The following is a 14,259-nucleotide window of genomic DNA, read 5'->3' as shown; positions in this document are numbered from 1 at the left end:
AACTTATTTCAACTATTTCATAATGGATAGGTTTCCCTTCTGATGTAATTGTTCATCGTTGTTTGTTTTCCCAACATGGCATTTATAACTTAATTGCTGCATCATGGTGATATTGTATTGGTTGCAAACTATATTGAGTTTCCCCTGAGTCCTAGCCCAAGGTAATAGGATCAGCAAATCAGTGTAATGTGTTCTTGGCATGGGCCCATCCACAAAAAGTTGTTGATTTGTAGTGTTAGCGTGATTCCAAATATAAATAAAGTAAATCTAAATAAAGTAACACGCACACTTATAAAATTGTAACCTCCTTGGAGGAGGTACCAAACAATAACACTGATCAGATTGCAGATTTTCAAGATGAACAGGAGCTGTAGTATGTTGCAATTGTCTTTGTTACAAATCACGTGGACAGGTGAATTGTAGAGCCTTTTCCTCACCAGCTGCTCTTTGAGGAATGTGGTTCAGTAACTTCCTTGTAGCTGTTGGGTGGAGATTCCGAAATGTAAACCTTTATCAGGGAATTTCATATCCCTGTTTGCACACACAAGAACATAAGGAAGCAGCAAGGCTGTGTTTCCTGCAGAAGCTAAACTTTTCACACCAGAAGGTAAAATGTCTTAATTTTAATGATTAATAATACAGTCTTAATGTGTGTAGTTTGTCAACTGATTATCAAACAGGTTGTTAAACAATGACCACATTTTACAGACGTGGTCCTCACAGATTACCATGCTGACATGTTCATATACTGTATACACAGATTTATGACTGTTTCTATGATTTTATGTTGCAAACTCTATCAAAATATCTAATCCATACTGTTACTCGGAGTCAAACTTGGCTGGTTTACATTTATAGTGATTAGTTCAAAATAATGTAAGTAGAGTATTGATTTGTGTCATGTTTATGTGGCTTTCTGCTTGGCCCAATGTCAGTGTGCTGTTTCTTTAAAAAAAATGCTGTACGCAACGCTGAAGAGGAGAGTTAATAAGTGATGAGACACATGGTTTTCTCACAGCATGTAAAGACTGAACTATCTTGCCGAAACACTGATTCCTGCGGAAGGCAATGCCTTTTTCAAGTCTTCATTACCAATAAGCCTTGTGATCTAAACAAAAAAAAGGTTTTAAACCAATTTAAGGGGGTTCTGTTCATGCCAAATCCATGTTCCCATTTATGTTTTAGAATGTCAATAATAATTTGTGTCAAAAGCTGTGCTATGATCTCACGGGACCAGTACGACAAAAAATGCCTTTGACAGGAACTTTCACACTAATGTTGTCTCAGTAGTTGAAGGGGCCCGGCTTGAAACATGGTTGTTAGATCAAGATTAGCTTTTTAAGAGGTTTTTAGGTCACTTTCAATGGCTACAGCATCTTCATTATTAGACATGCAGGTAAAGACGGGATCTAACAAGTTACACCGGAAAAGCCAGTACTGTGGTGAATAACTAATTGTGACCGTAAGTACAATGGGGAAAATTGAAATTGAAATTGAACCGAGTGAAGATAGCTGTATCTTCAGCAAACTCATCGGTCGTCTTGTGGCATAATTGTCTGTAAAATTGATAGTGTACATGGCCTTGAGTTGAAAATTAGATCAATCGACTTCCTCCAGTGTTAGAGTTGTCCTAAGCTTGTATAAATGAGGATTTGCATCAGGAAGGACATTAGGCATAACATTTCAGCCACACAAATCATGCAATTGACTTGTTGTGGGGCCAGAAGGGCTGGCTCCAGAGCCCAGAGGCCTCCCACCCTCCACACCCCCTTTAAAGTTTTGTGGTTACTTTGTCGTAACGTGTATATGTGCTTATTGTGGCTTTCAAAGTTTTTTAATTGCCCCCAGACTGGCCCCCCACCCCTTTGAGCCCAATCTGAGATCAACCTTTTTTTACTCACCAACCATCTGATCTACTGGGCGCCGTTTCCTAGCCGTACAATAATAATGGCTATGTTCATATATGAATGAATCTGAATCAAAACAAAGACACACGTTATACAATATTATGATTTGAATCATTTCAATAACCCACTGGGCTCTTTCTGAAAAAATGGTTTGGTTCACAACAATGTTCCTGTGCAATTGTGGATCGCTCCCTTTTTCGCCGTAAACGAATAACCAAATCCAACTTAAAGTCTAAACAAAATAAACACATGACAAATTATTACAAAAAATGTTCAAAAAGTGGTCACAACAGATAAAACAATGACAATGTCAGCCGAGACGTTTTAAGGGCGAGAAGGCGGTGCAGTGCATTAACAATCATTTTATTGTGCGTAGCTGAAAACTGTCGGACATAAATACAAGATCAGCAAGAAAATTACTATCTTAAAAAATTGGTCACTTTCTGCTGTATTCACACCAAAACAAACAAATTATTTGTCGAAATTGACAGCAACCGCTCTCTCTCTTTCATTTGCGTCAAAGGACCAAAAGACCCTCACGTTTGGCTCAGCAAGTAATGCATTCATGGCCACAAAAACAGTCGGATAATTTTTCAGTGGTTTGACACATTAAACTTCTACTGAGTAATTAATAATTATATAAACAGAGGAAATATTACCAATATTACCAGGTAGCTAATGACCTATGTTGGATGCTTATAATGAATAATTATGAGCTTCTTAATGGATCGATGGATGATGTAGGTCAGTTACATTATCATGATGCAACGTAGTCAATGTAGTCATGAAAATTGTGGTATTAGTGGGACATCTTTAGAGTCAGGCTATTGCCTAATTACAAAAACAAATTGGTTATTCAAAGGTTTGTTGTTATTGTTATTTGTTTTCATAGCAATATTAAATAAAATACACAATAATAGCTGACAACAACAAAGTAAAAAGACTATTTAGAATTTTGGACAGTTTATACTGACTTTTGAACGGTTCACAAATATTTTTTGTCTGGGAGAGTGAGGCTCTTCACCTAGAGCTATGGTGCTAGGAATCCTATTTAGATTGTGTCAATGCTCTGCTGCACCAGAATCAGCAGTGGCTACTTGATCTGAGTTTGACTCCTCAGCAAACGCTCACTCCCAGCAGTCCAATGATTTTTGGATACACCTTTTTTGTGTGTCCATATATCCATATTCCGCTCTACGAGGCCGGCTTCGTCGCGTGAAGAGGCCTACACTTTTTGGTTGTGTTTTCCGCTCCGTATGCTGGATGGCAAAATACAATATATATCTCGATATTTTTTACGTAAAGCAAAAACAAAACACAAAACCGTCCTAGTTACCTGAGATACTAAGTATGTCATTATTTTAACTTAATAAATATTGACTTACTAAGACATGACTAAGTCAAATTAATGACTTACTGTAAAAAAGCGTCTGCAACAAGCGTTTGAAAAAAAGAGTTAAAAGCTGTTACATGCCCCCTGAATACGCACTGCTGATTGGCTGTTAGCGCTCTGAGTAAAACCAATCAGATCGTTGTGTGGGTGGGACAATGCTGGGTGCTGCAGAGACATACTGACAGAGGAAGAGGCAGTACAAAAAATAGCAGCTTAAGACTTTAGTTTAGAACCAAATGATTATATAAATACATTTAATAAAGTCAAATACAAATAAGGCCACAAGAGAAGTATCCTACACTTCTTTTTTGTAAAGTAAATCTGAACAGCCGATATGGGCATCGACACCAATTATATGATATATAATTGGTATATGATATATATAGATATATATATCTATATATATATATATATATATATATACATATATATATGTATATATATATATTTTACATTTTTATTTTTTATTATTATTATTTTTTTTAAGACTTTAGTTTTAAATTTTAATTAATTTGAGGTAAAACATTTAATGCTAAATCAAAATTCTGATTCCAAAAGTTCAATCTGTAGATTCTACATTTAAGTTACCTTTTATTTTTTTACCTCAGAAGTGAAGAAAATTAAATCAAGTTGAGAAAATGGAGGGAAATATGAGAAAAGTAATCCAATTGTTGGGAAAGTGAGTTAAAGGCCTACTGAAATTAGATTTTCTTATTCAAACGGTGATAGCAGGTCCATTCTATGTTTCATACTTGATAATTTTGCGGTATTGCCATATTTTTGCTGAAAGGATTTAGTAGAGAACATCGACGATAAAGTTCGCAACTTTTGGTCGCTAATAAAAACGCCTTGCCTTTACCGGAAGTAGCAGACGATGTACGTCTCCATTATTAATTGAACAAATTGAAAAAGATTCAGCAAAACAGATGTCCAGAATACTTTGTAATTATGCGATTAAAGCAGACGACTTATAGCTAGGATCGGGCTGGAACAACATGTCCGCTACAATCCGTGACGCCACGCGCACGCGTCATCATACACGTCATAATACCGCAACGTTTTCAAAAGGATACTTAGCGTGAAATTTAAAATTGGAATTTAGTAAACTAAAACAGCCGTATTGGCATGTGTTGCAATGTTAAGATTTCATCATTGATGTATAAACTATCAGACTGCGTGGTCAGTAGTAGTGGGTTTCAGTAGGCCTTTAAATGTTTCACATATATCAGCCAGAAAAGTGTGATTTAATTTTTACATTCGACATTCCAAACAACTTTGGGTTCATTGTCTTGCTCAGGGATACTTTGATATAGTCATAAGAAGTATGTTTGTACTAAAGATCAAATCACACACCCATTAGTTTGGGGGACGAGTCGTTTATTAAGACGCCCTTAGGCCCTTGACAAATAATTTAAGTCTGTTATACATTTCTGAGAGGTGGGCAAAGGGGCACCAATGAGCTTACTTAATAATTAATAATTGGAGGACTACATAAATTAATTATAATATTCATTTTTTTTTTTGCTCTCAACAGTCATCATGCTTTACACAGATTTACTGCAGCTTTGGAATGAGTCGGTGCAGGCAATGGATAGCAAGGACTGGCAAGGAGCTCTGGCAAAGATGGACCAGATTACAGAGCCTACATCTTGGACACTCTTCAATGCTGCCTCAGCACACATCTGTCTGGGAAATCTGGATTCTGCCCTCAAGGTTTGCATGCTTTGGGTTACAAGGGATTGTGAGTGGAAACCCAAAACACATTTTTTTTATGTGTTCAGTTTAATTTTGCTATTCACATAAATGGTATGGGGATTTTCAGAGGGCAGACGTAATATCTTTATTGCTATACTTGTGTGCACTGGCTATTACAAAGTCCCCTTGTTACCAATTTCAGTAAATGTATTTATCAGGAATGACCAAGGATAGAAGCATTGATGCCATGTAAATTAACAGATGATATTGGGTATGTGCAAGTGGTAAAATACAAAGTCAGTAATAAACAACATCCATCCATTCAACCATTTCTACCGCTTATTCCCTTTGGGGTTGCGGGGGGTTCGCTGGAGCCTATCTCAGCCTGCAGACAAAACGGGAGAGAAAAATCGGGCATGTGCAAAACCGGCTCCTCTCAAACGCCTGCTGGCACTTCTCTGTCCACTGGACCAGACCTGAAGTCAGTTATTGGGCTGGTCAGGTCCGCAAACCGGGGGATAAACCTCCGGTAGTAACCCGCCAGTCCCAAAAACTGCCTCACCTCTTTTTTCGTCTTGGGGGTTGGGCATGCCGCAATTGCTGCTGTTACCGCTGGTACCAAGTGATACCCCCAGATACCGTACTTCCCTTCGGCCAACTGCACATTTCGTCGGGTTGGCGGTGAGCCTTGCCTGTCTCAGGGACTCGAGCACTGCCCCCACCCGCCGCATGTGTTCATCCCAGCCGCTACTGTGGATGATGACCATCTAGGTAGGCCACCGGGTATGCAGTGTGGGGTCGCAGGTCGCGCACCGAACAAGCCAAACGGAAGTGTCACAAATTGGTACAAACCTTCCCGAGTGGAAAAGGCCGTTTTTTCTCCCGGACACTGGTGACAGGGGAATCTGCTAATAGCCCTTGATTAAATTCTGTGTCGTGAAAAAACAAGCAGTGCCCATATGATCCAGGAGCTTGTCGACCCGAGGCATTGGATACGCGTCAAAACGTGACATTTCGTTCACTTTGCGGTAACCCACACAGAACTGCACAGACCCATCCTTCTTCCCTACCAGAACAATGGGCTGCACCATGCACTGTGGGATTCTTCTTTTACCCCCAATTCCAGCATGGATTTTAATTACTCACAAACTACTTTTGCGTTTGTGTTCGGGGAGCCTATAGGGCCGAAACCGCACCGTAACATCCAATATGATGCTGGATGAGGTTTGTGCGCCCGGGCCGAGGAGAGAATCAATCAATCAATCAATGTTTACTTATATAGCCCTAAATCACTAGTGTCTCAAAGGGCTGCACAAACGACTACGACATCCTCGGTAGGTCCACATAAGGGCAAGGAAAACTCACACCCAGTGGGACGTCGGTGACAATGATGACTATGAGAACCTTGGAGAGGAGGAAAGCAATGGATGTCGGGCGGGTCCAACATGATACTGTGAAAGTTCAATCCATAATGGATCCAACACAGTCGCGAGAGTCCAGTCCAAAGCGGATCCAACACAGCAGCGAGAGTCCCGTTCACAGCGGAGCCAGCAGGAAACCATCCCAAGCGGAGGTGGATCAGCAGCGCAGAGATGTCCCCAGCCGAAACACAGGCAAGCAGTACATGGCCACCGGATCGGACCGGACCCCCTCCACAAGGGAGAGTGGGACATAGAAGAAAAAGAAAAGAAACGGCAGATCAACTGGTCTAAAAAGGGAGTCTATTTAAAGGCCAGAGTATACAAATGAGTTTTAAGGTGAGACTTAAATGCTTCTACTGAGGTGGCATCTCGAACTGTTACCGGGAGGGCATTCCAGAGTACTGGAGCCCGAACGGAAAACGCTCTATAGCCCGCAGACTTTTTTTGGGCTTTAGGAATCACTAATAAGCCGGAGTCCTTTGAACGCAGATTTCTTGCCGGGACATATGGTACAATACAATCGGCAAGATAGGATGGAGCTAGACTGTGTAGTATTTTATACGTAAGTAGTAAAACCTTAAAGTCACATCTTAAGTGGACAGGAAGCCAGTGCAGGTGAGCCAGTACAGGCGTAATGTGATCAAGCTTTCTTGTTCTTGTCAAAAGTCTAGCAGCCGCATTTTGTACCAACTGTAATCTTTTAATGCTAGACATGGGGAGACCCGAAAATAATACGTTACAGTAGTCGAGGCGAGACGTAACAAACGCATGGATAATGATCTCAGCGTCTTTAGTGGACAGAATGGAGCGAATTTTAGCGATATTACGGAGATGAAAGAAGGCCGTTTTAGGAACGCTTTTAATGTGTGCCTCAAAGGAGAGAGTTGGGTCAAAGATAATACCCAGATTCTTTACCGTGTCGCCTTGTTTAATTGTTTGGTTGTCAAATGTTAGAGTTGTATTATTAAATAGAGTTCGGTGTCTAGCAGGACCGATAATCAGCATTTCGGTTTTTTTGGCGTTGAGTGGCAAAAAGTTAGCGGACATCCATTGTTTAATTTCATTAAGACACGCCTCCAGCTGACTACAATCTGGCGTGTTGGTCAGCTTTAGGGGCATGTAGAGTTGGGTGTCATCAGCATAACAGTGAAAGCTAACACCGTATTTGCGTATGATGTCACCTAGCGGCAGCATGTAGATGCTGAAGAGTGCAGGGCCAAGGACCGAACCCTGGGGAACTCCACACGTTACCTTAACATAGTCCGAGGTCACATTGTTATGGGAGACATACTGCATCCTATCAGTAAGATAAGAGTTAAACCAAGACAGGGCTAAGTCTGACATATCAATTCGTGTTTTGATACGTTCTAATAAAATATTATGATCGACGGTATCGAAAGCAGCGCTAAGATCGAGGAGCAGCAACATAGATGACGCATCAGAATCCATCGTTAGCAATAGATCATTAGTCATTTTTGCGAGGGTTGTCTCCGTGGAGTGATTTGCCCTGAAACCGGATTGAAAGGTTTCACATAGATTGTTAGACGCTAAGTGTTCATTTAACTGCTCCGCAACAATTTTTTCGAGGATTTTTGAAATAAAGGGAAGGTGAGACACCGGTCGGTAGTTTACCATGAGGTCAGGATCGAGGTTAGGTCTTTTAAGAAGAGGATGAATAACCGCTTTTTTGAATGCTAGGGGAACAGTGCCCGAGGAAAGTGATACGTTTATAATATTTAGCACTGATGGACCTAATAATACAAAGAGCTCCTTGATCAGTTTCCCAGGAAGAGGGTCAAGTAAACATGTTTTTTGTTTTATTCCATTTACACGTTGTAACAATTCCTCTAATGTTATTTCCTCAAAACGAGAGAAACTATTTTGTGGGGCAGTATCGGCCGTATATACCATCGTATCAGTGTTAATAGAACCCCGTTGTAGCTGGGACGCATTGTCTTTAATATCCTTTCTAATGACTTCAATTTTCTTACTAAAGAATTGCATAAAGTCATCAGCTGAGTGGGTGGAGCTACTGGAGGGGGTCCCTTGTTGGGTTAGCGATGCTACCGTACTAAACAAAAATTTAGGATCGTTTTTATTATGGTGGATGAGATTTGAGTAATATTTAGCTTTAGCTAAGGTAAGCATGCGTTTATAAGTTATTAAACTATCACTCCATGCTTGATGGTGCACCTTAAGTTTAGTCGTGCGCCATTTGCGTTCCAGCTTTCTACATAATAATTTCTGAGCTCTAGTTTCTTCTGTAAACCACGGGGTACGCTTTTTTGGAGCCTTTTTTAACTTTAGCGGTGCTATGTTATCAATGGTTTCGCGCAGGGCATCGTTAAAGTTGTTAGTGAGGTTATCAATAGAGCCCACATATTTTGGGAATGGTGCCATTACCGAGGGCAGTAGGTCAGCAAGAGTTGTCGTTGTGGCCGTATTAATGTTGCGGCTGCTATAGCAGTTATTATTATTATTAGTTTGACGAACATGCGTCTGAACCTCGAATTTTATAAGGTAATGATCGGACAATACTTTAGTATACGGGAGTATCGTAACTTTGGAAACGGTGATACCCTTGACAAGCACTAGGTCTATCGTATTACCGTTGCGATGCGTGGGTTCATTTATTATTTGTGTGAGACCACAGCTATCAATTATAGTCTGGAGCACACATCAGAGAAGCACTTTTGCAGCTTAGCAATATCCGCTCTCTGCGCTAACGTGAGCTGATTGTCACAGAGGAGGGGAATGGGCGGACCAGCGTGCAGGACCTCTGGCCCGAACTTCGCCTCCTCCTCAACCACCGTCACCATGGAAACAGGCTCCGCCTCCTTCCATGCTTTCAGGAGGTTTATGTGATACATTTGGGTGGCTCCGCCCCGATTCGAGCGGCGGACCTCGTAGTCCACATCACCCACTTGCCGTGTGACCTCGAAGGGTCCTTGCCACCGCGCAAGTAATTTCAAGCTGGATGTGAGGAATAATACAAGAACTTTTTCTCCCGGTGAAAATTTTCTTAGCTGAGTCCCTCTGTTATGCGAGCGCTGCTGACGTTCCTGGGAACAGAGCAAATTCTCGCCTGATAAGTGCCCCACGGTGTGGAGTTTTGCTCGCATGTCCATGACGTATTGGATTTCATTTTTGCTGTAGCTTTGCCGCTCCTCCCAGCTTTCCTTAATTACATTCAACACTCCGCGCGGCTTCCTGCCGTATAATAACTCAAAAAGCGCAAAGCCTGTGGAGGTCTGAGGTACTTCACGGATTGCAAACAGTGGGGGATCCAGCCATTTATCCCAATTTGGTTTGTCCTTCCGTGTAAACTTAATGATCATGGTTTTCAGCGTCTTATTTAGCCGCTGCACCAGGCCGTCTGTTTGTGCTAAATAAGCAGGGGCGTCCATGATAACGTTGCTTGGATGACAACATATGTTGCTCCAAAACCTGTATGGACCATTCAGCATTAATGGTGCCTTCACAGATGTGTAAGCTACCCATGCCTTGGGCACTAATGCACCCTCATACCATCACAGATGCTGTATTTTGAACTTTGCGCCTATAACACTCCGGATGGTTATTTTCCTCTTTGTTCTGGAGGACACCACGTCCACAGTTTCCAAATATAATTTAAAATGTGGACTTGTCAGACCACAAAACACTTTTCCACTTTGCATCAGTCCATCTTAGATGAGCTCTGGCCCAGCGAAGCTGGCGGCTTTTCTGGGTGTTGTTGATAAACGGGCTTTGCTTTGCAGAGTAGAGGTTTAACTTGCACTTACAGATGTAGCGACTAACTGTAGTTACTGACAGTGGTTTTATGAAGTGTTCCTGAGCCCATGTGGTGATATCCTTTACACACTGATGTCGGTTTTTGATGCAGTACCGCCTGAGCGATCAAAGGGCCGTAATATCATCGCTTACGTGCAGTGATTTCTCCAGATTCTCTGAACCTTTTGATGATTTTACGGACCATAGATGGTAAAATCCCTAAATTCCTTGCAATAGCTCGTTGAGAAATGTTATTCTAAAACTGTTCGACAATTTTCTTACTTATAAGTGGTGACCCTCGCCTAATCCTTGTTTGTGAATTATTTAGCATTTAATGGAAGCAGTTTTTATACCCAATCATGGCACCCACCTATTCTCAATTAGCCTGCACACCTGTGGGATGTTCCAAATAAGTGTTTGATGAGCATTCCTCAACTTTATCAGTATTTATTGCAACCTTTCCAAACTTCTTTGTCACGTGTTGCTGGCATCAAATTCAAAAGTTAATGATTATTTGCAAAAAAAATGTATATATATATATATATATTTATCAGTTTGAACATCAAATATGTTGTCTTTGTAGCATATTCAAGTGAATATGGGTTAAACATGATTTGCAAATCATTGAATTCCGTTTCTATTTACATCTAACACAATTTCCCAACTCATTTGGAAATGGGGTTTATATATAGTTAGCTGGTGCCTGTCGTGGCGGTAATCCTCGAACCTGTTGGTGCTGAGGGATGCCGTCAAGCTGAAGAAGGAGTCCTATCAGGTTCTTTTGGCTAATAGGACAGGTACTGACAGGCCGAGCGCTGTGCGGCTTCAGCGGTCGCCGAGGTAAAAACCTTGACATAGGAGGAGTTCAGTGAAGCCATGGAAAACGACTTCCAGACTGCTTCAAAGCAATTCTGGACCACCATTTGCAGCCTCAGGGAAGAAGCGCGAAATCAACCCCATGTATGGTGGGGATGGTGTTCTGCTGACCTCGACTGCGGATGTTGTGGATCGGTGGAGGAAATACTTCGAAGACCTCCTCAATCCTACCAACACGTCTTCCTATGAGGAAGCAGTGCCTGGGGAATTCGTGGTGGGCTCTCCTATTTCTGGGGCTGAGGTTGCCAAGGTAGTTAAAAAGCTCCTCATTGGAAAGACCTCGGGGGTTAATGAGATCCGCACAGAGTTCCTTAAGGCTCTGAATGCTGTGGGGATGTCTTGGTTGACAAGACTCTGCAGCATCGTGTGGACATCGGGGGCAGTACCTCTGGATTGGCATACTGGGGTGGTGGTTCCTCTCTTTAAGAAGGGGAACTGGAGGGTGTGTTCCAACTATCATGGGATCACACTCCTCAGCCTACACCGTAAGGTCTATTCAGGTGGACTGAAGAGGAGGCTACACCGGATAGTCTAACCTTGGATTCAGGAGGAACAGTGTGGTTTTCGTCCTGGTCGTGGAACTGTGGACCAGCTCTATACTCTCAGCAGGGTCCTTGAGGGTCCATGGGAGTTTGCCCAACCAGTCTACATGTGTTTTGTGGACTTGGAGAAGGCATTCGACCGTGTCCCTCGGGAAGTCCTGTGGGGAGTGCTCAGAGAGTATGGCGTATCGGACTGTCTGATTGTGGCGGTTCACTACCTGTACGATCAGTGTCAGAGTAAGACGGACACGTTTTCAGTGAGGGTTGGACCCCGCCAAGGCTGCCTTCTGTCACCGATTCTGTTCATAACTTTTATGGACATAATTTCTAAGCACAGTCAAAGCGTTGAGGGGATCCCTGTGTGGTTCCCCGGCGCCACAGTCCAGGATCAGCATCGACTGCAGCGCATCGCACGTGCTGCTGAGAAGGTGATTGGCTGCAGGTTCCCATCCCTCCATGAGCTAATCTCCTCCAGGACCAGGAGGTGTGGGTCGGATCACAGCTGACTCTTCTCACCCTGGAACAAACTATTCTCCCCTCTCCCTTCAGGCAGGAGACTACGGTTCATCCAGACCCACACCTCCTGCCACCTGAATAGTTCTTTCCCCTCGGCCATCAGGCACATGAACAATAACAAGATCTGATAGCTCAGTTACAGCTCTTCTGTTTTATGTCTTTTATGTTGCAGAATTGCATCAAGACAAATTCCTAGTTTGTGAAGCCGTTCTCAAACAATGGCAATAAAAACAATTCTGATTCTGATCCGGTTTGGTGGTTGCAGGACCAGGTCTCTGCTTTTTGCAGAGGATGTGGTCCTGATGGCTTTATCTGGCCAGGATCTTCAGCTCTCACTGGATCGGTTCGCAGCAGAATGTGAAGCGACTAGGATGTGAATAAGCACCTACCTCCAAGTCTGAGTCCATGGTTCGATCTGCGTTCTCATCCTCACCTATGGTCATGAGCTTTGGGTTATGACTGAAAGGGTCATAACCCAAGGGAGATCATGGGTACAAGCGACCGAAATTAGTTTCCTACGCCGGGTGGTGGGGCTCTTCCTTAGAGATAGGGTGAGGAGCTCTGCCATCCAGGGGGAGCTCAAAGTAAAGCCGCTGCTCCTCCACATCGAAAGGAGCCAGATGACGTGGTTTGGGTATCTGGTCAGGATGCCACGCTCCCTAGGGAGGTGTTTAGGGCACGTCCAACAGGCAGGAGGCCACGGAAAGACCCAGGACACGTTGGAAAAGACTATGTCTCCCGGCTGGCCTGGGAACGCCTCGGGATCCCCCGGGAATAGCTGGACAAAGTGGCTGGGGGGAGGGAAGTCTGGGCTTCCCTGCTTAGGCTGCTGCCCCCGCGACCCGACATTGGATAAGCAGAAGAAGATGGATGGATGGATGGATATATATATATATAAGAGGTGTAATGATTTGTTTTGACAACGGTTCGATTGAATTCCATGTTTGTGATTGCGGATACAGACCATCTCTCTCTCTTTAGAACAATCCGATGCAAAATTATTCAGTGAATTATAACCAATTCATTACTTTTCTTTTTCTTTTTCTAACCAACTAGTGTTACTGTGAAATAAATGTTGTATACTGGACACTGGAGGTGAAGTTTTCTATATTTATGTTATGTGTAAGGGAATTATTTATAAATTAATTATGGATACAAACAAGCAAAAAAGCAACAATTAATAGTAGATGCATTGTCATCTCATTTGAATAAAGTGCAACCAGCACTTTAGGTTGAATTAATAAGAGGAAACCTTTGCTGTTCACATTCTTAACATTAAAGCAATTTTCAATAAAACTACATCAATCAACATTTTAACAGTAGATTTGCCTGCTAAATAAAGTCCCCGGAATCTGTTCTTCACCCTGGCGTCCCAGATGTGTTTCTGATAAATTGACTTCCGGAACTCGGTGTGTTGTCATAACTTGCTGCGCTGTCAGTCCCGTTGTGTCGGTCGCGCCTATTGTTGCTTAAAATTGTTTTGTGTCGTTTGTCTTTGCTGTGGCTTTTGCAATGATGCTGTAACTGAACATTTTGTAGTAGTAATTAATTACATTTTCTTGTCCTGTTTGCATTTGTTATGACCTTTCTCCACCACCGTAGCTATCCGCCATTTTTGTTTTGTTGACATCGCAGACTTAACATTTAAGGTCCTCAAGGTCATTCTATTATTTTTTCAAATTTATTAAGGACAAGTGGTAGAAAATTCATTATTAATCTACTTGTTTATTTACTGTTCATATCTGCTTACTTTCTCTTTTAACATGTTCTATCTACACTTCTGTTAAATAAATAAATAAATGGGTTGTACTTGTATAGCGGTTTTCTACCTTCAAGGTACTCAAAGCGCTTTGACATTACTTCCACATTTACCCATTCACACACACATTCACACACTGATGGAGGGAGCTGCCATGCAAGGCGCCAACCAGCACCCATCGGGAGCAAGGGTGAAGTGTCTTGCTCAGGACACAACGGACGTGACGAGGTTGGTACTAGGTGGGATTTGAACCAGGGACCTCGGGTTGCGCACGGCCACTCTTCCACTGCGCCACGCCGTCCCTGTTCAAATGTAATAATCACTTATTCTTCTGTTGTTTGGATGCTTTACATTAGTTTTGGATGATACCACAAATTGT

At 42.3% G+C, this 14,259-nt stretch overlaps 1 protein-coding gene across 2 annotated transcripts in view; it reads left to right on the top strand.

Annotated features, from left to right (window-relative positions):
- The first annotated feature begins 428 nt into the window (after positions 1 to 428).
- The window catches only part of LOC133556342 (NADPH oxidase activator 1-like), a 96,101-nt gene continuing 82,270 nt past the window's right edge, over positions 429 to 14,259 (top strand). Inside the window, exons 1-2 of one of the 2 annotated variants that reach the window (XM_061906170.1) lie at positions 429 to 607; positions 4,853 to 5,013. In XM_061906170.1, the coding sequence (XP_061762154.1) occupies positions 4,888 to 5,013 (126 nt within the window). In that variant the 5' untranslated portion in view covers positions 429 to 607; positions 4,853 to 4,887. Of the gene's footprint in view, positions 608 to 4,834; positions 5,014 to 14,259 lie in introns of both variants that reach the window. The other variant, XM_061906169.1, reaches the window with a different exon arrangement.

This window comes from Nerophis ophidion, linkage group LG07, assembly GCF_033978795.1.
Source record: "Nerophis ophidion isolate RoL-2023_Sa linkage group LG07, RoL_Noph_v1.0, whole genome shotgun sequence".
Lineage (NCBI taxonomy): Eukaryota > Metazoa > Chordata > Actinopteri > Syngnathiformes > Syngnathidae > Nerophis > Nerophis ophidion.
This window is presented reverse-complemented; position numbering and strand designations above follow the sequence as displayed.